General features: G+C 51.7%; 3 protein-coding genes across 3 annotated transcripts in view; 1 reads left to right on the plus strand and 2 right to left on the minus strand.

Moving 5' to 3' along the window:
• Positions 1-119: 119 nt before the first annotated feature.
• On the minus strand, positions 120-6326 carry LOC135415254 (carboxypeptidase A1-like). Its single transcript, XM_064656914.1, has 12 exons — positions 6262-6326; positions 4942-5024; positions 4271-4767; positions 3556-3690; positions 3314-3412; positions 2474-2575; positions 2075-2176; positions 1860-1970; positions 1580-1670; positions 1291-1490; positions 417-501; positions 120-345 (listed from the first exon to the last, which is right to left on the minus strand). Exons 1-12 carry the CDS (start codon positions 6324-6326, stop codon positions 158-160), a joined length of 1758 nt encoding a protein of 585 aa, XP_064512984.1. The 3' UTR covers positions 120-157.
• A 3833-nt stretch (positions 6327-10159) lies between these two features.
• LOC135415197 (carboxypeptidase A2-like) lies at positions 10160-24678 on the minus strand. Its single transcript, XM_064656853.1, has 12 exons — positions 23625-24678; positions 20180-20267; positions 18384-18465; positions 16771-16905; positions 15745-15840; positions 15210-15308; positions 14978-15079; positions 14158-14268; positions 13769-13859; positions 13142-13341; positions 12256-12340; positions 10160-10390 (listed from the first exon to the last, which is right to left on the minus strand). The coding sequence occupies exons 1-12, from the start codon at positions 23659-23661 to the stop codon at positions 10203-10205; spliced, it is 1314 nt and encodes a 437-aa protein (XP_064512923.1). The 5' UTR covers positions 23662-24678; the 3' UTR covers positions 10160-10202.
• Positions 24471-25684, plus strand: part of TMEM209 (transmembrane protein 209) — a 29160-nt gene continuing 27946 nt past the window's right edge. Inside the window, exon 1 of the mRNA XM_064656846.1 lies at positions 24471-24474. Within this exon, the coding sequence (XP_064512916.1) occupies positions 24473-24474 (2 nt within the window). The 5' untranslated portion in view covers positions 24471-24472. The remainder of the gene's footprint in view (positions 24475-25684) is intronic.

The following is a 25684-nucleotide window of genomic DNA, read 5'->3' on the forward strand; positions in this document are numbered from 1 at the left end:
CTCCTCCCACGTCCTTCAGGGCTCCAAAGGTTGGGAACTTGTAGGGCCAAAGCCATGAGGGGGGGATAAAAAACCCATTTCCATGGAAAAAACAGAGGGCTGGAGCCGGGAGTGTCCATGATGATTTATTGGGGCGAGGGAAGGGGGAGGCTCTGGCTCAGTAGGGGTGCTCCAGGACGTGGACCATGATGTCCAGCAGGGCCGGCCAGGTCTCGGTGGCCGTGGGCAGGATCTGGGAGCTGGGCAGGAGGAAGCCGTGGCGCCCTGTGTCCCGCAGCTCCAGGGTGAAGGAATATTTCACCCCCTGGTCGTAGGCCCAGTCGACGGTGGTGCCTGCGGCCGTGTCTGCGGGGAGAGGAGGGCAGCTGGGATCACATTCCCCATGGATCAGGGGAGAGGGAGGGAGGGACACTCACAGATGGTGTCAGCGATGCTGCCAAAGGTGTACTTGGTCCCGTACACGGCGGCCAAGTCGCTCACGGCCTTCTTGGCCAGCTCGTTCTGCAAGGGAGAGCCCAGAAGTGGGGGGGCTGGTGGAGCAAAAACCTTGGGACAAGAGCCCCAAAGTGGTGGGACGAGACCTTGGGACAGTGGGATCTACAGCCCAAAATTGGTGGGATCTGGTGGATCAAAAACCTTGGGCCAGCAGGATTGAGATTGGTGAGATGTAGTGGATCAAGGACCTTGGGACAGCAGGATCTAGAGCCCAAAAGTGGTGGGATCTGGTGGATCAAAAACCCTGGGACAGCAGGATTGAGATTGGTGGGATCTGGTGGATCAAGGACCTTGGGACAGCAGGATCTAGAGCCCAAAAATGGTGGGGTCTGGTGGACAAGGACCTTGGCACTGCAGGATTGAGATTGGTGGGACATGGGGGACCAAGGCCTTGGGAACAGCGGGATTGAGAGCCCAAAACTGGTGAGATCTGGTGGATCAAAAACCTTGGGAAAGCAGGATCTAGAGTCCAAAAGTGGTGGGATCTGGTGGACCAAAATCCTTGGGATAAGAGCCCAAAAGTGGTGGGATGTGGTGGAAAAAGACCTTGGGACAGCAGGGTTGAGATCGGTGGGATTTGGTGGAGCAAAAACCCTGGGACAGCAGGATCTAGAGCCCAAAAGTGGTGGGATCTGGTGGACAAGGACCTTGGGACTGCGGGACTGAGATTGGTGGGATGTGGTGGACTGAGACTTTGGGACAGTGAGATCAAGAGCCCAGAACTGGTGGGAACAAGCCCTTGCGCCATCTCCTGGCGTTTTGGGGCCATCTCTTGGCGTTTTGGGGTCATCTCACCATTTCCTGGTAGTCGGGCGAGGGCACCGACGTGTATCCGTAGGGGAAAAGCAGCATCTGGGAGTAACTGTGGATGGAGATGACGGACTTCACGTTCCCGTGGCCACGGATGAAGTCCACGATGGCCTTGACCTCCCTCTCCGAGTGCGGGAAGGGGCCGTGGTAGATGTCGGAGCAGGGATCGCCGCTGGAGCCATCACCTGCAGGAGCCCAGGGAAGGGTTCCCGTCCCTCTGGAAAGCTGGGATGATCCGAGGGATGGGAAATTCCCGGCGTAGGGCTGCTCTCACCTCCAAACCCCGCGTCCCAGTTCCTGTTGGGGTCGACGCCGAGGCAGTGGGAGCCGGTGTTGGGAGACCTGGTCTTGCGCCACAGGCGGTCCTGGGGGCACAGGGAGGTGAATCCCACCCCTCTGGGGACACCTGGCACCGAGGCACGTGGCCCAAGCACCTCCAGGGATGGCAGGAAACCACCTGTCCCACGTGGGGAGCAACGGGAACGTCCCTTCCCACCAAAAACCACGGAGCCAAAGCCTGGGATGGGATCCCCCGGTGGCATCCCGGCACTCACGGAGCTGTGGGTGAAGACAAAGCCGTCGGGGTTGGCGATGATCTCCAGGAAGACGTCCATGTTGTCCAGGAGGGCCGTGACGGAGGGGTCCCGCCCGTACTCCTCGGCGATCTGGAGAGGAGCGGGAATTGCCCCCGGGATGAGGGATGCGACGGAGCAGCACCACGGGGAGGGGTGACAGGGGTAAGTGTTGGGGGTCCCCCATCCCAGGTCACCTTGTTGGCCGTCCAGACGCCGGTGGCCTGGCTGATCCATTCCCGGGAGTGGATGCCGGTGTCCACCCAGATGGCCGGCCGGGCCGAACCCCCAGTGCTGAACTGTGGGAATCGTGGAACCCCTGAGGCTGGAAAAGCCCTCCCAGCCCATGGATCCCCCCTGGCCCCCATCCCCACCTTGTCCCCCAGCCCAGAGCACTGAGTGCCATGGCCAGGCCTTCCTGGGACACCTCCAGGGATGGGCACTCCAAACCTCCCTGGGCAGCCCCTTCCAGTGCCCAACCACCCTTTCCATTGAGAAATTCCCCCTCATGTCCAACCTGACCCTCCCCTGGCACAGCCTGAGGCCATGTCCTCTCCTCCTGCCGAGAGGGGGAAGGACCCACCCCCAGGACCCACCTTGAGCACCAGCAGGTCTCTGCCCTCGTAGCTCTGCCCGATCCGGATCTTGCTGACGAGCCCGGGATGATCCTCCACCAAGGTGTCCATCCAGGAGTAGATCTGGAAGGAGGAGCTGCCGGGTCAGGAGGCTCACCCTGGGCTGCCTCTTGGGTTTTAGGGCCTCCAGCACCAGAGGCAATGTGCAGGGCTTCCCTGGAGAAGACCAGGTGCTTCCCTGGAGACCTGATTCTTCCCTGGAGAAGACCTGCTGTGGAACCCTGGTGTATCCCTGGAGAAGCTCTGAGGCTTCCCTGGAGACCAGATTCTTCCATGGAGAAGACCTGGGCCTTCCCTGGAGACCTGATGCTTCCCTGAAGGAGACCTGGTGCTTCCCTGTGGACTTGGTCCTTCCTTGGAGAAGACCAAGTGCTTCCCTGGAGACCAGGTGCTTTCCTGGAGAAGATCTGGTGTGGAAACCTGATGCTTCCCTGGAGAAGACTAAGTGCTTCCCTGTGGACTTGATGCTCCCCTGGAGAAGACCTGGTGCTTCCCTGGAGATCTGGTGCTTCCTTGGAGAAGACCTGGGGCTTCCCTTGAAACCTGATGCTTCCCTGGAGTAGACTAAGAGCTTCCCTGAAGACCTTGTGCTTCCCTGGAAAAAAACCTGGTGCTTCCCTGGGAAAGCTCTGTGAGATCCCCCAACGCCCTCCAAAATGAGGTTGGAAACGCCTTCCAGCCCCAGGCCTGTCCCAGGGGTGTCTCCCCCACCACCAGGAGCGTCACCACATGGATCCAACCATGGCACAGGTCGGTTGTGAGCCCAGCCAGGCACGGCAGAGCCTGTCCAGGGAAAAGCACCTCGTCCAGGGTGTGGTAGGAGCCGAAATCGAACGCCCTGGAGCTTCTCTTTACCCTCCTGGACCTCGCCATGGCTTCCTTCTCCTCATCCAGTAATTTCTGTTTGGGGAGGCAAAAAAAACCCAACATCAGGTAGGCTGGAGGGGGCTGGGGGTTGGGTTCTAATTCCAGCTCCTCATGGTTTCCAGGTTTGGTCCTTCCCCGGGGCCGGAGCTGCTGGAGCTCCTCCCGCTCCCCGTTACCTGCACGTCCTCGATCATGACAGTGTAGGGAAATCTGTGGGATTCCAGGAAGCCTTTCACTGCCCCGAGGCTGGGGAAGGGCACCCTCAGGTCGGCGGGGTGGCCGGGGCTGGAGGGGCGATGCCAGAAATCCACCTGGGAGGGAGAAGTGGAGCTGCAGGAGGGAGCTGGGCCCCGCCCCGTGCCGGTGCTCAGACCCTGAGCCCCCCCAGAACCTCAGGGAGCCTCCCAGGAAGGATCTAAAGAGGCTTTGGGATGAGTTTTGGGACACAAGTGGGGACCTGGAAAGGAGAAGCTGAGCTGGAAGAGGTTGGCTTGAGCTGGAAGAGCAGCCTGTGGTGGTGCTCATCCATGGAACGCTCTGGAAGGAGCTTCCCAGGAAGGACCTAAAGAGGCTTTGGGACGAGTTTTGGGACACAAGTGGGGACCTGAGTGGGTTGGCCTCACTCAGTGGATCCTCCACTCAAACATGCCTCAGCCCCAGTGGGTTTTGGGCCACAAAAGCCCCTTTGGATGATGATTTTTGGGATGTCCCCACTCAATGTGAAGCCGAGCCGAAGGAGCCTCAAAACAACATCCCATTTATAGAGTTATAAATGATACAGATCCCAAATGGGGAGGAAACCTGGATGTGAGGGCAAAGGGAGGAGGGAGCCCTGGGTGTCTCCGGGGTCTCTGGCACGGGGGGATGTTTGGGAGCCCCATCCCAGCTCACCTGGAGCTCCTCCTGGTCTTCCAGCATCTTCAGCAGGGCCGCCTGCTCCTCGTCCCTGGCCGTGATCCGGAGAACCTGGTCCCTGCAGGGAGGCAGAGGGAACACAGGGATGGGGGGCTCAGGCTGGGAGCAGCCTCTGGAAACTCCACGGGGGCTCGGAGGGTTGGGAAGTGCAGCAGGTGTTGGTGGGAGAGGGTTGGAGCAGCCCCGGGAAAAGAGCGAGGGCCGGAGAGCCCGAGGAGCTTCCCGGCCTTGTCTGGGCAGCTCCCAAAATGTCAGGGAATGTCTAATGTGGACATGTTCTGTCTGTATCCATGGATTTATTTCCCAACAGGTTCCACTCCAGCCTGGCTGGGCTCTCCCAGGGGTGAGCACAGCCCTTGGAAGAGAAGGAATGCTCTCCTCCGGGTTTTCCCATCTGGGATCGGTCCTGAGCCTCCAACCTCTTGTCCTGTTCTTGATCACCCTTTTCCTTTCTCCCACAGCCTGAATTCCCTCTCCTCATTTCACTGATCCTGAAATCCTTCCACGGAATCCTGCAGGGATCCAATTCCTTCTCCTTTTAAAGCCGCTCCCAAAATCCCACGTGGAGCTGTTCCACCTTCCCCCTTCCATCCTTTCCTTCCCTTCACACCCCCTTTATCAGTTTACCCACGGATAACAATTCCCACGGGCCCATTCCATGCCTGGAGGAGTCAGGCAGGCATTGCATTCCCAATTTTTCCAGTCGATGGACCCCTTCAGCCACGGCATCCTGTCCAAAAACAGGAATGTTCCCCCCCCTCTGAGTGGGAGGGAGGACCCAGGATTTGTAAAAGCTCGGGGTGGAAAGGGGTGATGGAAATCAGAGGGTCCACGAAAAATTCCCGAGTTTTTTATTAGGAAATGACACACACAGCCTGGGAATTGTGGGTTGGATAAAGGGGTGGGGGGGGAAAGGGAAGGGAGAAGGAAAAGAAGGGAGGAAAGAAGGAGGAAAAGAAGAAGGAAAGAAGGAATAAAAGGGAGGAAAGGATGGAAAAGAGGAAGGAAAGAAGGATGGAAAGGAAGGAAGGAAGGGAGGGAGGGAAGGAGGGAGGAAATTTTAGGAAAATGGGAATGGGTTGGAGGCTTTGGGGGTCTTGGGTGGTTCTGGTCCCCCTACATTCCATGTGCACTTCCTGACCTCATTCCTGCACCTGTGCTGGGCTCTTACTTATTTCCAGGAACTCCAACAAGGATGTTTTCCTGGAAAAGTCCTGCCCGACCTCCCCACGGCCCCTTTTCCAGCCACAGCTTGTTCTTTCCCACGACCTGTTACTCCCAACCATCCTTGGCTGTTATTCCCAGAAATCCTTGGTTATTACCAACAATCCTTGCCTGTTATTCCCAACAATCCCTATCTCTTATTCCCAAAAATCCTTGTCTGTTATTCCCAAAAATCCTTGTCTGTTATTCCCAACAATCCTTGTCTGTTATTCCAACAATCTTTGTCAGTTATTCCCAAAAATCCTTGTCTGTTATTCCCAACAATCTTTGGCCGTTATTCCCAAAAATCCTTGTCTGTTATTCCCAACAATCCTTGTCAGTTATTCCCAACAATCCTTGGCTCTTATTCCCAATAATCCTTGGCTGTTGTTCCCAACAACCCTTGTCTATTATTCCCAACAACCCTTGTCTGTTATTCCCAACAATCCTTGGCTGTTATTCCCAACAACCCCTGGCTGTTATTCCCAGCAATCCTCAGTTTCCTCCACAGCCATCCAGCCCCCGTTTTTTGGGATATTATCCCTTTATTTCCTGGGATTCTCCCCCTGGCAAAGCCTGGGGCGACGCCCCCAGGATCCGACATTCCCTAATTTCCACCTGTTCCACACTCCAAACCTCCCTCCAACCCTGGGGCGAAACCACACCTCATCCTGGTTGGGAAGGTTCTGGATTCCCCTCCTTTGGGATGTCACCCCGGGGGACAGCAGGACCCCATCCCGCCCCATCCCTCGGGAAGGACTCACCCCTGGAATTGCCGCTGGGCGCCGGCGGCTCCCGCGAGGGCGACGAGCACCAGGAGGATCCTCATGGTGAGGGGTGAGGACGCCGGGATGGAGAGACCCCCCAATCCAGGAGAAACCCCCTCCAGGAGCTGCTGCCCAAGGCCACGTCCCGCGGAGGCGGCGACAGCGGGAGCGGCCGGGCCGGGAACGGCTCCCAAAGGTTTGCTTTCCTTGGCAAAGCCAACGCTCGGAGCAGCCGAACGGGGCAGGATCTGATAACGGAGCCCAGCCCGGAGCTGCCCACGGGGAGAGGGCACGGGAGGGGCACAGGGCCCCAAAATACCCAAGGGGGACACTCGGAGCCTCCCTGGATTTCTGTATCCCGCACTTTCGCTCCCCTGGGTTCCTTTATTCCACGTCCCTGTTCACCAGCCAATTATAATTATGATTTATGTGTAATTAGAAGCTGCTGCAAAGCAGCAAAGCAAGCAGGTGATCATATACATATATATATATGATTATAAATATATACATGCAATAATCATATATCTATGTAACTAAAAATATATATGAAATTCACAATATGTTATTCAAATTATTATTCAATTTATTATTCATATTGTTACTCAATTTATTGTTCAATTTATTGTTCAATTTATTGTTCAATTTATTGTTCAATTTATTGTTCAATTTATTGTTCAATTTATTGTTCAATTTATTGTTCAATTTATTGTTCAAATTATTGTTCAAATTATCACTCAATTTATTATTCAATTTACTATTCAATTTATTAATCAAATTATTGCTCAAAATATTATTAAATTTATTATTCAATTTATCATTCAAACTATTATTGATTTTTTAATCAATTTATTATTCAATTTTTTGTGCAAATTATTATTCAATTTATCATTCAATTTATTAATCAAGTTATTATTAGAAATATTATTCAATTCATTATTCCATGTATTAATCAATTTATTGTTCAAATTATTGTTCAATTTATAATTCAATTTATTGTGCAAATTATTATTGATTTTTAAAATCAATTTATTATTCAATTTTTTGTATAAATTATTATTCAATTTATTAATCAAATTATTATTATTCTTCAAAACGTTATCCGATTTATCATTCAATTCATCATTCCAATTATTACTCAATTTTTTAATCCCTTTATTATTCCGTTCCCATCCTTCGCTCCCGGCGCTGTCCATCCAACCCCATCCCGGGACGAGGAGGAAGGATCAGATGGATCACGTCCCTCCAGGACGGCGCGGGGACGTTCCCCCGAGAGCCAGGGGCTCCTTTTTGGGTGGAAACGGCGCGATTTGGGTGTTTGAGCGCGGGGCCGGTCCGGGCTGTGCCGGGAGGTCACTTTGGCACAGAGGAGTCTTTGTTCCTGGGTTACAGCAGCGCTTTGTTCCCGGGCCACAGCAGCGCCTTTGTTGGGCCCTTATCTGCCAGGATGCCCCCGAGCTCTCACCTCGCCCGGCCCTGGCCGGGGTGCTCCTGCTTCCCGGGCCGCATTCCCGGCTTTCCTGGCCCGCATTCCCGGCTTTCCTGGGCTGCGTTCCCAGCCTGGCAGGCGCGGCCCGCAGAGGGTTTTTAGGGCAGACGTCTCCCGGTTGGGTTTTGCCCCGTTAAAACCAGGATTTCTCTCTGTTCTGGGGTTGTTGTGGTTTGGAAAGGTGGGCTGGACTAAACTAAGGAGTCTGAACTAAATTAATTAGTGTGGACTAAACTGAGTCTGAACTAAAATAATGAGTCTGGACTAAACTGAGTCTGAGCTGAGGTTTTCTGTGATACATCAGGTGAGTCTGAACTGAACTAAGGAGTCTGAACTGAACTAAGGAGTCTGAACTGAACTAAGGAGTCTGAACTGAAGTTTTCTGTGACACATCAGGTGAGTCTGGACTAAACTAAGGAGTCTGAACTAAACCGAGTCTGAACTAAGGTTTTCTGTGACACATCAGGTGAGTCTGGACTAAACTAACAAGTCTGAACTAAACTAATTAGTCTGAACTTAAGGTTTTCTGTGATAGATCAAGTGAGTCTGGACTAAACTAAGGAGTCTGAACTAAACTAAGGAGTCTGAACTAAGGTTTTCTGTGATACATCAGGTGAGTCTGGACTGAACTGAGGAGTCTGAACCAAACTGAGTCTGACCTAAGGTTTTCTGTGACACCTCAAGTGAGTCTGGACTAAACTGAGGAGTCTGAACTAAACTGAGTCTGACTTAAGGTTTTCTGTGACACCTCAGGTGAGTCTGAACTAAACTAAGGAGTCTGAACTGAGGTTTTCTGTGATACATCAGATGAGTCTGGACTTAAACTAAGGAGTCTGGACTAAACTGAGGAATCTGAACTGAGGTTTTCTGTGACACCTCAGGTAAATCTGAACTAAACTAAGGAGTCTGAACTAAACTGAGGAGTCTGAACTAAACTGAGGAGTCTGAACTAAACTAAGGAGTCTGAATGGAGGTTTTCTGTGACACATCAGGTGAGTCTGGACTAAACTGAGGAATCTGGACTAAACTGAGTCTGAACTAAGGTTTTTTGTGACATATTAGGTGAGTCTGCACTAAACTAATTAGTCTGAACTAAACTGAGTGAACTAAACTGAGGTTGACCTAAGGTTTTCTGTGACACCTCAGGTGAGTCTGGACTAAGCTGAGGAGTCTGAACCAAACTGAGGAGTCTGAACTAAACTGAGGAGTCTGCGCTGAGGTTTTCTGTGGCACATCAGGTGAGTCCGGAGTGCCCCAGGGCGTGTGAGCTGGAGGGGGAGTGACCCGGGTGCCGCGGGAGGGGTGTTTGCTGTCCCGCTCGCGGCGGGGTCACAAGACACGGAGATAAACCCCAGATAAACCCGTCGGACCTGACGCTCGGCACGGCAGCACCGGCTAATCCCTGAGCCTCTCGTGCTCCTAATCCCAAAGGAATCGGCAGCGGGACAACAGGAAAAGGGAGGGGGGGGATCCCGAGGGACCGGGACGGGCAGCGCTGGAGGGAGGGAGGGAGGGAGGGAGGGAAGGGGTCTCCCGTCTCCATCCACTGGGTAAAGCTGGGAGGGGGAAAAGGGGCGGGATAAATGTACGGGGGTATTTAGGAAGGAGATCCCCCCGAGGGCAGTGGTCGGTGGAGCGTCCCGGGGCTCCTTAAAGGCAATTAAATTCCTTTAATCACCTCGCAGCCTGGATCGGGGGGCTCACGGCAGCCCCTCTGCGGCCTGGGGAAGAGGAGGATCCAGGGAAATTCTACAGCCCCTTCCAGAGCCTAAAGGGGCTCCAGGAGAGCTGGAGAGGGACTGGGGACAAGGCCTGGAGGGACAGGACACAGGGAATGGCTTCCCAGTGCCAGAGGGTTAGATGGGATATTGGGAAGGAATTGCTGTCTCTGAGGGTGAGGAGGGGCTGGAATGGATTTCCCAGAGAAGCTGTGGCTGCCCCTGGATCCCTGGGAGTGTCCAAGGCCAGGTCGGAGCAACCTGGGACAGTGGAAGGTGTTGGGATTGGAACTGGATGATCTTTAAGGTCCCTTCCCATCCAAACCATTCCGTGATTCCATGACTGCCTTCAGTCACCAGGGAATTTCCTGCTTCCTTCATTTCCTCATTTTCCCTCTTTCTCACTGCGCTCCTGCTTCCCGACGAGTCCAAATGCCACTGAGCTCCTCCAAACCCCCGTTATCCACGGGTTTTAATGGACTCTTTTTCCTTACTTTTTTTTCCAAGCCCAGGCTCATCCTCTCCCCATCCCTGGAAGTGTCCCAGGCCGGGCTGGACAGGGCTTGGAGCGACCTGGGATAGTGGAAGGTGGAGGGGGGGTGGAAGGGGATGTATGGGCAGGAGGAGCCGTCTCCCAACCCCTCATCCCACGGGATGTGGGGAACAATCCAACAACTCCAGGATGCACGGGAGGGGTTTATTCATCCCAGCCCGGGGAAGAGCCCTTTGCCGGCTCATTCCTGCTTTTTCAGGACGTGCTCCATGATCTTCCTGAGGCCCATCCAGGTCTCGGTGGCGGCGGGGACGATCTGGGTGGCGGGCAGGAGGAATCCGTAGCGTCCCGTGTCCCGCAGCTCGAAGGCGAAGGAATATTTGATGCCGATGTCGTAGGCCCAGTCGATGCTGCCCCCGCTGGCCTGGTCTGGGAACAGGGAATGGGAATGAGGACAGAGGGATCAGCGCGGGAATGTGGGAGGGTAGGGGGGGGGCGGGGGGAGGCTGCGGTTTGGGGTTGGGAGGGACGGGGAGGAGGGTTGGGGGGAACGCTCAGGGGCTTCCAGGAGGGATTGTGGGGACAGGGATTGTTGGACAGGGATTGATGTCCTGGGACAGGGATTGGTGTGCTGGGATAGGGATTGTGAGGACAGGGATTGTGAGGACAGGGATTGTGGGGGACAGGGATTGTGGGAATACGGATTGTGGGAGACAGGGATTATGGGGCCAGGGATTGTTGGACAGGGATTGTGGGGGGATAGGGACTGTGGGGACAGGATTGTGGGGACAGGAACTGTTGTGCTGGGATAGGGATTGTTGGGGGAGAGAGGGACTGTTATATTGGGACAGGGATTGTGGGGGACAGGGAATGTTGTGCTGGGATAGGGATTGTGGGGGGGATAGGGATTGTAGGAACAGGGATTGGTGTCCTGGGACAGGGATTGTTGGACAGGGACAGGGATTGTGGGAACAGGGATTGCGGGGGACAGGGATTGTTGTGCTAGGATAGGGATTGTTGGAGGGACAGGGATTGTTGTGCTGGGATAGGGATTGTGGGAATAGGAATTGTGGGGACAGGGATTGTGGGGACAGGGATTGTGGGAATAGGGATTGTTGTGCTGGGATAGGGATTGTGGGGACAGGGATTGTGGGGACAGGGATTGTGGGAACAGGGATTGTTGTGCTGGGACAGGGATTGTGGGGACAGGGATTGTGGGAACAGGGATTGTGGGAACAGGGATTGTTGTGCTGGGACAGGGATTGTGGGGACAGGGATTGTGGGAACAGGGATTGTTGTGCTGGGATAGGGATTGTGGGGACAGGGATTGGTGTTCTGGGACAGGGATTGTGGTGGACAGGGATTGTGGGGACAGGGACTGTTGGACAGGGATTGTGGGGGACAGGGATTGTGGGAACAGGGATTTTGGGAACAGGGATTGGTGTGCTGGGATAGGGGTTGTGGGAACAGGGATTGTGGGGACAGGAACTGTTGTGCTGGGATAGGGATTGCTGGTAGGGAGAGGGACTGTTACATTGGGACAGGGATTGTGGGGGCAGAGATTGGCGTGCTGGGACAGGGATTGGTGCCCTAGGACAGGGATTGTGGGGACAAGGATTGTGGGGACAGGGAATGTTGTGCTGGGATAGAGATTGTGGGGACAGGGACTGCTGGACAGGGATTGATGTCCTGGGACAGGGATTGTTGGACAGGGATTGTGTGGGGACAGGGATTGTTGTCCTGGAATCAGGACTGTTGTCCTGGGACAGGGATTGTGGGAGGACAGGGATTGTTGTCCTGGGACAGGGGTTGTTGGACAGGGACTGGGGGGACAGGGATTGTTGGACAGGGATTGCGGGGGGATAGGGATTGTGGGGGGACAGGGATTGTGGGGGGACAGGGATTGTTGGACAGGGATTGTGGGGGGACAGGGACTGTGGGGACAGGGATTATGGGGACAGGGATTGTTGGACAGGGATTGTGGGGGACAGGGATTGTTGTGCTGGGATAGGGATTGTGGGGATAGGGATTGTGGGGATAGGGATTGTGGGGATAGGGATTGTGGGGACAGGGGTTGTGGGAATAGGGATTGTGGGGATAGGGATTGTGGGGACAGGGGTTGTTGGACAGGGATTGTTGGACAGGAATTTTTGGACAGGGATTGTTGGGGGACAGGGATTGTGGGGGACAGGGATTGTTGGGGGACAGGGAATGTTGTGCTGGGATAGGGATTGTGGGAACAGGAACTGTTGTCCAGGGCCAGCCCAACGAGCCCTGAGCAGCCCCACACTCACAGATGGTGGAGCAGATGGGCCCCACTTGGAAGGTGGTGCCGTACACGGATTTGATGGCATTGGCAGCGGCTCTTCCCAGGGATTCCTGGAGAGCAGAACAGGGAGGGCGAGTCAGGGAGCAGCCAAACTTCACGGGACACTCAGAGAAACCTCCACCCACCCACAGCACTCCCAGCTCCCACAGGATTTCTGGGAAGGGGCACCGCAGGTGGAATAATTCCCACCGGGTTCCATAACGGATCATCCGGTGTCTCATCTCACTGTCAAGGGAAGGTTCAAGAGAGACCAGAAAATCCCAAGGAATATTGGGGATATTCCAATACTCCAGGATCAGCTTTGTGCTCATTTCCACTCCATGACGGGGTTTTATGGAAAACAGAGCCGGGATCTTCGTGGAAGCGGGAGAAAGGACGAGTGGCAACAAATTGCCACGGGGGAAAAACTGCATTTAGGCATTAGGGACGAAGAAAAAATCCAGGAGAGCTTTTGGAAGGGCGAAACTTCGGGAATTTGTGGGATTTGCCTTCAGAAACGTGGAAACAAATCAAAACAGTGACCCAAAGCTCAGCTTGACCCTGAGCCACCCCATCCCAAACCGGCTCCGACTCCAAACCCCTTTCAGCCCAGGGCTGGGATGGAGACCTCCAGAGGGGCTTTCCCGTCGGAATTCCGGCGGCGAGGCCCACGTGGCTGTTGTTAGGGAAGAGCCTGGAGCGTGGAGAGCTCTGGGAGGCAGCCAGACAGGGGAGGAGAAGGCAAAGGCAAGAGGAGGAGAAGCCAAAGGCAAGAGGAGGAGAAGCCAAAGGCAAGAGGAGGAGAAGCCAAAGGCAAGAGGAGGAGAAGCCAAAGGCAAGAGGAGGAGAAGCCAAAGCTTCTCGCGTCTCACCAGCTCGGCGTAGTCGTCGGGCCTGGTGCACTTGTATCCGTAGGGATACATCAGGAGCTGGGAATAGCTGTGCAGGGTGAGGAAGGCCTTGAAGTTCCCGTGGTTCCTGATGAAGTCAGCCACGGATTTCACCTCCACCTCGGACTCGGCGCTGGGGCCGTGGTAGGAGTCGGAGCAGGGGCTGCTGCTGGCCCCGGGACCTGGAGGGGACAAACCAGTGAGAAGGGACAGTCCTGGGAGGTCAAGGAAGGCCCAACAAAGCCAGGCTTTACTGAGGCAAGGCCTGAAATGGCGGCAAACCCTCGGACAGCAGCGCCAGGGTGGAATGTTTAAGGGATGTGCTTTGAGATGACGTGACCTGGAACCCCCACCCTGGAGGTGTTCTGAGCTGGGACAGGGCTTGGAGCACTGGGAGGTGTCCCACTACACAGTGTTTCAGGTCCCTCCCAAGCCAAATCAGCCTGTAATTCCGTGATTCCACGAGTGCCACCTTCACCTCGTGCTCTTGGGCGATTAATCAACGTGAAATGGGAAAAAATCTCCATCCCGAGGGACCGTTTGGAGTCCCTTGTGTTATTCCCGGCGCTCTGTGACAGGATCCAGGGCCCAGAAACTCCTCATTCCTACCTCCAAAGCCCGCATCCCAGTTCCTGTTGGGATCCACCCCGTAGCAGACGCTGCCCGCGTTCTTGGAGCGCGTCTTCCTCCACATGCGGTTCTGGAAGAGAGGAAACAGCTCCCAAAAATGAGCAAATCGGGGTGTTTGGGTCGGAACCGCTCCCAGAAGGAGCTGCCATTCCCCAGGGGGGGATCCCAGGCGTGATCCCAGCGTTATTCCCGATGGGGTAACGGTCAGAACCGGATGGGGGTGGGGTGTTTAAGGTGAGTAATTTAAAATTCCTCCTTGTAGTTCCTTCTCACGGCGCTAAGAAAGGGACTTCCAGAGCCCGTTTTCCCTGTGTTTATTATTTCCTTGGAAGAGCAGGGCAGCTCCCTGGATCGGCCCCCTCACTCACCCAGGTGTGGGTGTACACAAAGCCATCAGGGTTGGCCACTGGCAGCAGGAAAAGGTCCATCTTGTCCAGCAGGGAGGTGATGGAGGAGTCGGATCCGTAGCCGGAGGCGATCTGGGCAGAGACAGGACAGCACACCCCGGTCAGCAGAGCATCCCTGTCCCAGGGGCCCTCACAGCTGGGAACAGAGTCTGGATTTTGGGGCAGGGGAACAAGAGTATCAGTTTCCTGGTGGCCAATTAATCTGTTTGATTTGGAGGTTAATGGGGGAAAGCAACAAAATTTCCCACTCCCTCGTCCCGGAGAACCAACCAAAGCCCCGCACTGGGATTGAAGCGGAGCAGCCAGGCTGGGAATACTCAACTGGGCTGCACTCCTGGGGTGGTTTAGGCACCTCCAGCAGGGTTTAAATGCTTGAAATGATTTAAATTTACAGAGGGATGGAGGTTTTGGGCACTGCTGTGGGAGGGAACCAACCACAGAGCGACTCCCTGCGCCGGGAGAGCGAAGCAGCAAAACAATCTCCAAGGCCTTGGTTTTTTTTGGGATTATCAGCCCCCTTTTTGTCAACAACTTCCCATGAACTGCTGCACTTTGTCTCCCTGAACTGCTGCGTTTTGTCTCTCTGAACTACTGCATTTTGTCTGCCTAAACTCAGCTCTCCCAACAAGACACCGCGTGCTCCGGGCAGCCACAACATCCTCCGGGAGTTGGTTTTGCGAGGGGCGGAGGATCAGCGGAGTTAATTAAACACGTGGATGTGTTTAAACACTTGGAATGCTCTGAGGCACTCCCAGGCCAAAGCAGAAAAGCTCAGGGGGACCTGGTTGGCGATCCAGAGGGCGCTGGCCTGGGTGACCCACTCCCGGGAGTGGATGCCGGCGTCGAGCCAGATGGCTGGGCGGTTGGACCCGCCGGTGCTGAACTGTGGGAATGGGAGGGAAAGAGTCAAATCATCCTTCAGTCAAAACCATCCCAGGCAGGCTGGAGTGATCTGGGCCAGGCTCTGCCGTGCCTGTCCCACGCCAGGCACACCCTGGGACGTTTTGTTGTACCTTGAGGGCGTAGAGGGGGCGCTTCTCGTAGGATTCCCCGATCTGGATCTTCTCCACGAAGCTGTGCTCGGATGCAAGGTGGTCCAGCTCTGCATAAATCTGGAATGAGGAGTCAGGAGGACGCTCACGACACGTTTCGTGGAATTGTGGGCTGGTTTGGGTTGGAAGGGACCTTGAAAACCATCTGGTTCCAACCCATCCTGGGTTGCTCCAACCCGGCCTTGGACACTTCCAGGGATCCAGGGGCAGCCACAGCTTCCCTGGGCAAGGAGTCCTTTCTCTCCCTATTTCAAGATTCCTTTATTTCTCTGTCTCTTTGGAGGCTCAGAAGGAAGGGGTTTGGATTCCCTGGAAAAGTTTGATCAGCACTTGCTCTGATTATTCTGACCACTAAATTAATTCAGATAAAACCCAAAACCAGGTGCCAAGAGAAGCTGGAGAGACACCTAGATCCTAAATATTGGAATTCTGATGGGAGACAGCGTGAAGAAAGGCCAGGGAAAAGGAAAGAACCCTCCTGCCCTGAGGGACTCACCTCATCCAGGGTGTGGTAGGAGCTGAAGTCGAAGCTGGTGCTTCGCTCCCTCTGGGCGCTCTCGGCCATGTCCTGCTGCTCCTTGTCCAGAACATCCTAAAAGGAGACATTCCAAGGGGGAGAAAAGTCTGCTTTGGTCACAACATGAATTTTAAAAGGCAAGTGTTTGTGCTGAGTTAACCAGAGAATTCCTGGAATGGTTTGGGTGGGAAGGGAACTGAAGGATCATCCAGTTCCAACCCCAGGGACGCCTCCCGCTATCCCAGGTTGCTCCAACCCGGCCTTGGACACTTCCAGGGATCCAGGGGCAGCCACAGCTTCTCTGGGAAATCCATTCCAGCCCCTCCCCACCCTCCCAGCCAGCAATTCCTTCCCAGTATCCCATCTCTCCCTGCCCTCTGGCACTGGGAAGCCATTCCCTGTGTCCTGTCCCTCCCTCCCTTGTCCCCAGTCCCTCTCCAGCTCTCCTGGAGCCCCTTTAGGCCCTGCCAGGGGCTCTCAGCTCTCCCTGGAGCCTTCTCTTCTCCAGGGGAACCCCCCCAGCTCTCCCAGCCTGGCTCCAGAGCAGTGGGAATCCAGCCCTGGGAGCAGCTCCGTGGCCCCTCTGGACTCGTTGGTTCTGGTGCCATTTTGGGATCATTCCTCACAGGAAGATGTTGGATTGGTGCCCCAGTGGGCAACTTTTATCCTTGACTCCTCCTGACGTGTTTTGCTGAATCCTGAGTAACTTCAGGTGTGATTCCCAAATATCCATGGCCGAAACACCACAGAAATTCCCCCGGGGTTGTCTCGCAGGAATTCAGATTTGAACCCCCGGAGTTCAAAAACCACCCGAGGCGGTTTTTTCCGGGAGCACCTGCAGCAATCCCGGGATTGTCTTGGAGGAATTATCCCAAAAGTTAACGGGAGAACCTCGCGGAAAACGGGGCGTGGGAGAGCCCACGCCGGGAACGAGGCCAAACCGGGAATCCTGGTTTGCTTCCAGAAGGTTCGGGGGCTCCACGTGTGCCCGTGGGAATTCCCTACCTGCAGGTCCTCGATCAGGACGGAATACTTGATCCCCTGGGATTCCAGGAAGGCTTTGACCGACCGGACGCCGGCAGCAGGAATCCTCACGTCCACGGGGAGGGCGGGGGCAGAGGGGCTGATCCAGAAATCCAGCTGGGAAAGGGGAAGGAGGAAGGATTGGGTTGCGAGCGGCTCTTCCGGAGCTTTGGGAATGGCGGCTCCTCCCAAATCCAGGGGCTCCCGAGGTTCCAAGAGCCCTGGGACTCTTTGTGGCCTCACAATGAAATCACGAGCAGGGGGAGGATCAAGCCAACATTTCCCCCAATTCCAGGGCCTCGGGCACAAAAGCGAGAGGGAATTCCGTTCATTTGGATTTTTACACGATGATATTTTTATTATTTTCACTAGAAATTGTTTCAAAAAAAATTCTGTTTTACGGCACTGGGGTGACACAAACCCTGCTGGTTTTATTTCCCTTTTTTCCCCTCTCCTTTTCTGAGTTTTCATTCCTACACTATTCAAATAATCTTAAAGGGCACCAGTGTGAAAAAATATGATTGTAAATCCAGGAAGGGAGAAAAAACAGGGATTCAGGCACTCCTGGACACCGAGCTGGTTCTAGAGCTGGGAGAGCAAATATAGAGTATTGAGACAATAAATTATAAAATAATTTATAGAATTATAAAAATAAATTATATTTATATATGTATATATTTAATATTTATATTGATACATTACATATTTATATATTTATATTGATATATTTACATGTCTATATTTTATCTTTATATATTATATATGTATATTTTTATATTTATATCAATATATTTTATATTTATATATTTATATTGATATATTTTATTTTTATATATTATATATATATCGATATATTTATTTTTATATTGACATATTTTATATTGATATATTTTATATTGATATATTTTATATTTATATATTATGTTTATATATGGATATATTTTATATTTATATTGTTATTTTTATATTGATATTTCTGCATTTTATCTTTATATACTATATATGTATATTTTTATATTTATATCATATATTTTATATTTATACATTTATATTGATATAATTTATTTTTATATATTACATTTATATATGTATATATTTATTTTTATATTGATATCGATATATTTTTATATCTTATATAGATATATTTTATATTTATATATTACATTTATATATGTATATATTTTATATTTATATTGATTTTTATATCGATATTTTTATATTGATATATTTTATATTTATATATTATATTTTTATATGTATATATTTTATATTTATATTGATATTTTATATTTATATATTTATATCTTTTATATTTATATCTTCTATTTTTATACATATATATTTTATAACTTATATTGATACATTTTATATTGATACATTTTATATTGATAGATTTTATATTGATAGATTTATATGGATGGATTTATATCGATAGATTTATACTGATATATTTTATATTTCTACTCTATTCGGACAGTAAAAATATTTACGGCAGCGGGACAGAAACCCTCCAAATGAGCCCCAAATCCACGCCCTGACCCCTTTTCCAAAGTCCTGCCCCACCTGGAACGTTCCCAAACCCTCCCGGGCCGTACCTCGAGGTGCTCCAGCGACTCCAGGAGCTGCAGCTGCCTCACCTCCTCCTCATTTCTGGTCTTGATCCGGAGAACCTGGTGCCTGCACGGAATCAGGGCCTTCAGGAGCAGTCACTGAACCGGCTAATTAACGGGGTTAATTGCCTGGGGGGTTCGTTTAATCCTCCTGACTCGGCGTCACCCAAGAGTTCACCCAACATCCGGCACCTTCACCCAAGAGTTCATCCAACATCCGGCACCTTCACCCAAGAGTTCACCCAACATCCGGCACCTTCACCCAAGAGTTCATCCAACAACCAGCAACTTCACCCAAGAGTTCACCCAACAACCGGCACCTTCACCCAAGAGTTCATCCAACAACCAGCAACTTCACCCAAGAGTTCATCCAACAACCGGCACCTTCACCCAAGAGTTCATCCAACAACCGGCACCTTCACCCAAGAGTTCATCCAACAACCAGCACCTTCACCCAAGAGTTCATCCAACAACCGGCACCTTCACCCAAGAGTTCACCCAACAACCGGCATCTTCACCCAAGAGTTCACCCAACAACCGGCACCTTCACCGGGAGGGAGGCGACGGCCGGGGGAAGGTTTGGCTGCCCAGGAGGACCAGCCCTGGTCATAAACTCATGAAACTCAATTTATGAGCTGTTTTTGGGCAGGAAAATGATGTTGCGGTGGAGTTTGGGGGGCACAGGATCTCTTTTATTTAAAAACCGGGATTTGTTCCTTGGTTCGGTCCCGGATCGTGGCTGGGTGACGCCATTCCAAGGGGGAATGAATCCCCCTCTGGAAGCGCCTCACTCCACCCACTGTGGACTGACTGACAACAACTGGAAGCACGACCCAGGATCAATTCCAGGGACAACTCCAAAACTGGGAAATACACCTTAAAATGGGGACAGAGAGGGGAAAAGCTGAGCTTAGATTTATGGCTGCTTATTCACCACCAGCTCACAGCTGGTCCCTCCCTCTGCCCAGCTCAGGGATGAGGATTTTTTTTGGTTGGACCAACTTAAATCAATGTTTTTCCACATGAATAACTCGTTACTGGATTCTCCACCTCTGTTTTATTTCAGGGATGGATATTCCTGAAAATGTCGCCGGATTCATGAGAATTCGGTCCGGGATTAAACGGGCAAAGTTTAAATGATCTCTTGGCCTCACAAAGCCCTGGGTTTGAGTAAGTGATATACATTTAAGTTATATTTATTATTTTTTTATTCTTAATCCTTAAATCTCCGTGATTTACTCACTGGGATCCAGCGCTCACTCACTGAATCCCAGGATTTCTTAATTCTTAATTCTTAATTATTAATTATTAAAAGTCCTTCCAGGGTCAGAGACAATTTTTGCAACGCAACCTAAAGATAAACCTCTGGAATTTAACGGTTGGAGACGAGGGTTTGGATCGCTCAGGAAGGCAGAAACGAGGGAAAGGAGGAGAAATAAGCTCGGAAAACAAGGGGAGAGATCTCTGATCCCAAGCCGGGCTCTGTTTTTCAGCCCTGCTTTGTGCTGGACTAGGTCTGTCAAGCTTGAGGTTTAGGTCCAGCTCAAAGCTTGGGGAACAGCAAAAGCCAAAAAAAAAGCCTTGGATGAGCAGGAATTCAGGAGCTCAAGTGCTTAGAAAAACCTGAATTCGAGCGGAGAGAGGTTCCTTCACACACCAGGGAACGAAAGGAACGGGAGGAATCGGTCGGAGAACGCCAGGAATGTGCCCCGGGCGGGTTTTGCAAAGCTGAGCTCGAACCAAAACCAGAGGAACTCGAACCCAAACCCAGAGGAACTCACCCCACGAAGGTCTCCAGGGCCAGGGAAGCCCCGAGGAGGGCACTGAGGAGCAGAACCAGCCTCATCTTCGCCGCGGGCTCAGCTCGGCCTGGGAAAAGGGGGATTTACGCCGGGCTTTATTCCCGGGTAAAACCTTATCTGGGCAGAGCTATCGCCCCACACGCCCGAGTTCCCACCCTTATCACCCCCCTCGAGGCCACCGGGAGGCCGAGGGCACCTCCAGACCCGGATTTTCCAAGGGCACGGCCAGAGCAGGGGGGCGGGAGGCGGATCCGGAGCAACGTGTGTCCTTTCACACGGATTCCTGGGAAAACAGGAGTCACCCCGGCCCTCGCCGGGCTGGGGGGTTGTGTCCCAGAGATCCCAGAGAGTTTTATCCCAGTCAACGCTCCTTGTCGAAGGTGCCCAGGTGTTGGAGTTGTTGTTATCCGTGTGGAGGGAGCCAAGGCAGTCTCCTGGCTGAACTTTGGGAATAACCTCCCCTGGAGCTGGATCCACTTCTTGTTTATCCCACTAAAAATGTTACTGAGGAAGAGCCAGGAGCTGGATCCACTTTTATTTATCTCACTAAAAATGTTACAGGACTGGATCCACTTGTTTTTTATCTCACTAAAAACATTACTGAGGAACAACCAGGAGCTGGATCCACTTGTTTTTTATCCCATTGAAAATGTTGCTGAGTTACAACCAGGAGCTGGATCCACTTGTTGTTTATTCCACTAAAAATGTCACTGAGGAACAACCAGGAGCTGGATTCACTTGTTTTTTATCCCACTAAAAATGTTACTGAGGAATAACCAAGAGCTGGATCCACTTTTTATTTACTCCCACTAAAAATGTTACTGAGGAACAACCAGGAGCTGGATCCACTTTTTGTTTATCCCATTAAAAACATTACTGAGGAACAACCAGGAATTGGATCCACTTGTTTTTTATCCCATTAAAAATGTTGCTGAGGAACAACAAGGAGCTGGATCCACTTTTTGTTTATCCCATTAAAAATGTTACTGAGGAACAACCAGGAGCTGGATCCACTTGTTTTTTATCCCACTAAAAATGTTACTGAGGAATAACCAGAAGCTGGATCCACTTTTTGTTTATCCCACTAAAAATGTTGCTGAGGAACAACCAGGAATTGGATCCACTTTTTCTTCATCCCACTAAAAACATCACTGAGGAAGAGCCAGGAGCTGGACCCACTTGTTTTTTATCCCATTAAAATGTTACTGAGGAAGAGCCAGGAGCTGGACCCACTTTTATTTATCTCACTAAAAATGTTACAGGACTGGATCCACTTGTTTTTTATCTCACTAAAAACATTACTGAGGAACAACTAGGGGCTGGATTCACTTGTTTTTTATCCCACTAAAAATGTTACTGAGGAACAACCAGGAGCTGGATCCACTTCTTGTTTATCCCATTGAAAATGTTACAGGACTGGATCCACTTGTTTTTTATCCCATTAAAAATGTTCCTGAGGAACAGCAAGGAATTGGATCCACTTTTTCTTCATCCCACTAAAAACATCACTGAGGAAGAGCCAGGAGCTGGATCCACTTGTTTTTTATTCCACTAAAAACGTTACTGAGGAACAACCAGGAATTGGATCCACTACTTGTTTATCCCACTAAAAACATTACTGAGGAAGAGTCATGAATTGGATCCACTTGTTTTTTATCCCATTAAAAATGCTACTGAGGAACAACCAGGAGCTGGATCCACTTTTTATTTATCCCATTAAAAATGTTGCTGAGGAACAACAAGGGATTGGATCCACTTTTTGTTTATCCCACTAAAAATGTTACTGAGGATCAACCAGAAGCTGGATCCACTTTTATTTATCTCACTAAAAATGTTTTGGGACTAGATCCACTTGTTTTTTATCCCACTAAAAATGCTACTGAGGAACAACCAGGAGCTGGATCCACTTTTTATTTATCCCATTAAAACTGTTGCTGAGGAAGAGCCAGGAGCTGAGCCTGCAGTCACACCTGCAGATGGGATTCCTGGGAATATGGGATGGAAGGGAGATGGTTCAGCTGCTCCATCCACCTCAGGAGAAGGAGGAAATTCCAAGTGACAATTCCCAGAGGAAGCTTTTCACATCACCTCCCTGCTGTCCCTCCCCTGGCCTCCAATCCCACGGGATCTCTCCGCAGCCAGGGAGGCCTGTCATGGGTTCAGACCCCGAGCAAGTCTTGTGCAAGGCCAGGGCTCGTGTTTTTGGGAACACAGGGAGCCCCAGGCAGGGATCCAGCCTGTTCTGGCTCGTAGGAATTAGTCACCCTCTGACTGTCGTGTCTTGGGGGCACACGAAGGGCACAAAGGCCTCGGGTCTGGGAGGGGTAACCGAGCCCAATTCTGGGAAAACAAGCACCAATCAAACAACAAAAACTGATCCTAAGAGTCAGGAACCACCACGGGGGTTTCCTGCTGATTCCCTGCTTCTGGAATTGCGGTAATTCCAGTGGGAGTCAAATTCCAGCTCTGTCCTGTGGATTCACTCCTTGAAAACAGGAAGGAGGGATTTAATCCGGGGCAAAATTAGAGCTTGTTTCATTACTCACTCGACATCCCTCACGGATTTAAAGGCTGCCAAGAGATCCTGCCAAACGTGTCGGGATCCAAAGTATCCCAACCAGCTCCAGGATTCCTGATCAGCACCATCCGGAGCCTCCTCCACCCTCTGCATTTAAGGAGCTGTGTTTAAATCCAGACCTTTGTACCCACACCTGAGGGGCTCCAGAGGTCTCCAGCTCTGCCCTCCCAGGGGAGCCAGGAGGTCCTGCAGGGTTTGGAGACAAGTCACAGGTTTGGGTGAAGTTGGAGTGAATCCAGAGGAGGCCATGGAGATGCTCCAAGGGCTGGATCCCTCTGCTCTGGAGCCAGGCTGGGAGAGCTGGGGGGGTTCCCCTGGACAAGAGAAGGCTCCAGGGAGAGCTGAGAGCCCCTTGCAGGGCCTAAAGGGGCTCCAGGAGAGCTGGAGAGGGACTGGGGACAAGGCAGGGAGGGACAGGACACAGGGAATGGCTTCCCAGTGCCAGAGGGCAGGGATAGGTGGGATATTGGGAAGGAATTGCTGGCTGGGAGGATGGGAAGGGGCTGGAATGGATTTCCCAGAGAAGCTGAGGCTGTCCCTGGATCCCTGGATCCAAGACCAGGTTGGAGCAACCTGGGACAGCGGGAAGGTTGGAACTGGATGGGCTTTGAAGTCCTTCCTGAGCCAAATCATTCCAGGATTCTAAGAGGCTGAAAACATCCATAGGGTAGATCCCAGGGTCCAAAACACCCCCGGGAATTAGGGAGCAGCAGGAAGCCAGAGGAGACAGAAAGGCAGGTGGGATTGGGGACCTAAGCAGGGTGGGAGGGATTAGGATTAGGATTAGGGACCCCACAAGCAGCAGAGCCCCAGGGGACCCCACAGAGCAGGTCTGGGGGCACTGACCAGGAACAGCCAGGAGGGTCCAGGTCCTCAGGGACATCCCAAGGCAGCTCCACAGCCAGGAGGGAAACAACCACGAGCCCAAATCCAGCGTGGACCCAGCACAGCTCCAAGAAGGCCCAAAAGAAGGGAGCTTGGTTTAAATGGGGCTCCCACGGCAAGGGGTGGGTGGTGGGTGGGTGGGAACCCTCCACAAGCCTGGTCAGGGCAATTAGTGCTGCCAATTAGGGCACTCCAACGTGGGCAGGGCTGGGCCGTCCTCTCCTCGCTGTCCCAAGAGGATGTGGAGTCGTGCAGTGAGTCAGGGACACCCTGGGGACACGGGAAGGAGTGAAAGGTCAAATGAACCTCCCCCAACCCGAGTGTCTCCCTGCTGGATTGGAGAACCTTTGGGGTTGGAAAAGACCTCCAAAATCACGGAGTCCAACCCTTCCCAGTGCTGCCAAGGCCACCACTGCCCCGTGTCCCCACGTGCCACATCCACAGGGCTTTAAATCCCTCCAGGGGTGGGGACTCCCCCCTTCCCCGGGCAGCCCCTGCCGAGGCCTGACCACCCTTTCCAGGAAGGAATTTTCCCGATATCCAACCCAAACCTCCCCTGGCACAGCCTGAGGCCGTTTCCTCTCGTCCTGTCCCTTGTTCCCTGGGAGCAGAGCCCGACAGCCCCCTCTTGTTGGATTGCTCCAATATTTCTGAACGTTGACACCTCTCAAACGTTACCAGAGGTGAGGAACGAGGGGCACGGTTTTAAGGAACAGAAACACCACCTGTAAGGAGAGAAATCCCAGAAAGTTAGGAGAGTTATCCCAGTGAGGAAGGAAATCCCAGAAAATTTCACCTTTTGCACGGAAATATTTCTTTTCTCCTCTTGTTGATTTAGACCTGTAACATCAGAAAGGGCCCTTGGATAATCAAAATTAGTTGGTTATAACACCAGTTCATTTTGGATTAGTGGTGAGAGAACTGTTATTTCTGTTCCTAATCCATGTTCCCAATCCACCAGGCACCTTGGAAATGCCCTGGATAAGGAATGAGTCGGGATTTCAGTGTGTGGCTTATCACTGGCTGTTTATTTCCAACTGATTTTTCCTAAATTTAGGAAACCAAGACCTTCAAACTCACAGGGCTGTCCCCAGCCACCTCCACCGTTGCAGCTTTGTGTTTTTTAGTTCCCTGTCCCTGGAGATTAAAGACCGGTTCTCCCGGTGACACCTTCCCATGGCATAGTTAATCCACCCTAACAACTTCCCGGGTTGTTTGGGTAGGGCCCACAAAAACCCTCCTGCTGAGGGCCAGCAGGTGTCAGCAGAAAACACGGGATTAAAGTCCCGTCCCGCCGGAATAAGGAAAATGCCGGGAGAGGAGCAGGGCAGGATTTTCCTTCTGATCTGCACAAACCTTCCTTGTCCTTTCGTCCTCAAAAAAAAATTAAGAAATGTGCGGGATGTCCTGGAAAATGAGAATATCCCGGATAATTCTTTCTTTTGGGAAGCTGCTGCCCCTTGTCCTGGAGGATTTTTCCCTCCCTGCGGGAGCTTTGCAGCCCCCTCAGCTCAACACGCCCCAGGTCTGGCTCCTCCATCCAGCTCCTCTCACTTTGCTGCTTCCCAACTTTTCCCACTTGTGGGAAAAACCCCCTGTTTTTCTTGCCCGAAAAGGACAATATCACATGGAAATGTCCCCGAGGTGGGAGCATAAATGTGAAGTTACACCTGTACAGAAATATGAAGTTACACCTGTACAGAAATTTAAAGTTAAACCTGTACAGATAATAGATAAAGTTTATGCTCGTACAGAAATAGGAAGTTGTGTTTGTACAGAAATACAAAGTCACGCCTGCAAGAAATATGAAATTGTGCTTTTACAGAAATATGGAGTTACACCTGTACAGCAATTGGAAGTTGTGCTTGTACAGAAATAAGAGGTTGTGCTTGTGCAGAAATCTGAAGTTACATTGGTACAGGAATATGAGGCTGTGCTTGTACAAAAAATATGACTTTACAGCTGTACAGAAATAAGAAGTTTTGCTTGAACAGAGATACAATTTTACAGCTGTACACAAA

Source organism: Pseudopipra pipra, chromosome 5, assembly GCF_036250125.1.
Source record: "Pseudopipra pipra isolate bDixPip1 chromosome 5, bDixPip1.hap1, whole genome shotgun sequence".
NCBI classification, from domain to species: domain Eukaryota; kingdom Metazoa; phylum Chordata; class Aves; order Passeriformes; family Pipridae; genus Pseudopipra; species Pseudopipra pipra.

Bases quoted from the DNA above. Each gene is read 5' to 3' on its own strand.
- LOC135415197 (XM_064656853.1), bottom strand. From the start codon at position 23,661: ATGTCCCTGAGGACCTGGACCCTCCTGGCTGTTCCTG. The intron at 15,080-15,209 runs GTACAACAAAAC...CCATTCCCACAG, and splicing joins GCCCCCTCTACGCCCTCAAG to TTCAGCACCGGCGGGTCCAA. The intron at 10,391-12,255 runs GTGAGTGTGGGG...CCCTGTTCCCAG, and splicing joins GCCCATCTGCTCCACCATCT to ACCAGGCCAGCGGGGGCAGC.
- LOC135415254 (XM_064656914.1), bottom strand. From the start codon at position 6,326: ATGAGGATCCTCCTGGTGCTCGTCGCCCTCGCGGGAGCCGCCGGCGCC. The intron at 3,691-4,270 runs GTGAGCTGGGAT...TCTCCCTCCCAG, and splicing joins AAGACCAGGAGGAGCTCCAG to GTGGATTTCTGGCATCGCCC. The intron at 2,576-3,313 runs GTGCTTTTCCCT...TCCTCCTTCCAG, and splicing joins CCTACCACACCCTGGACGAG to ATCTACTCCTGGATGGACAC.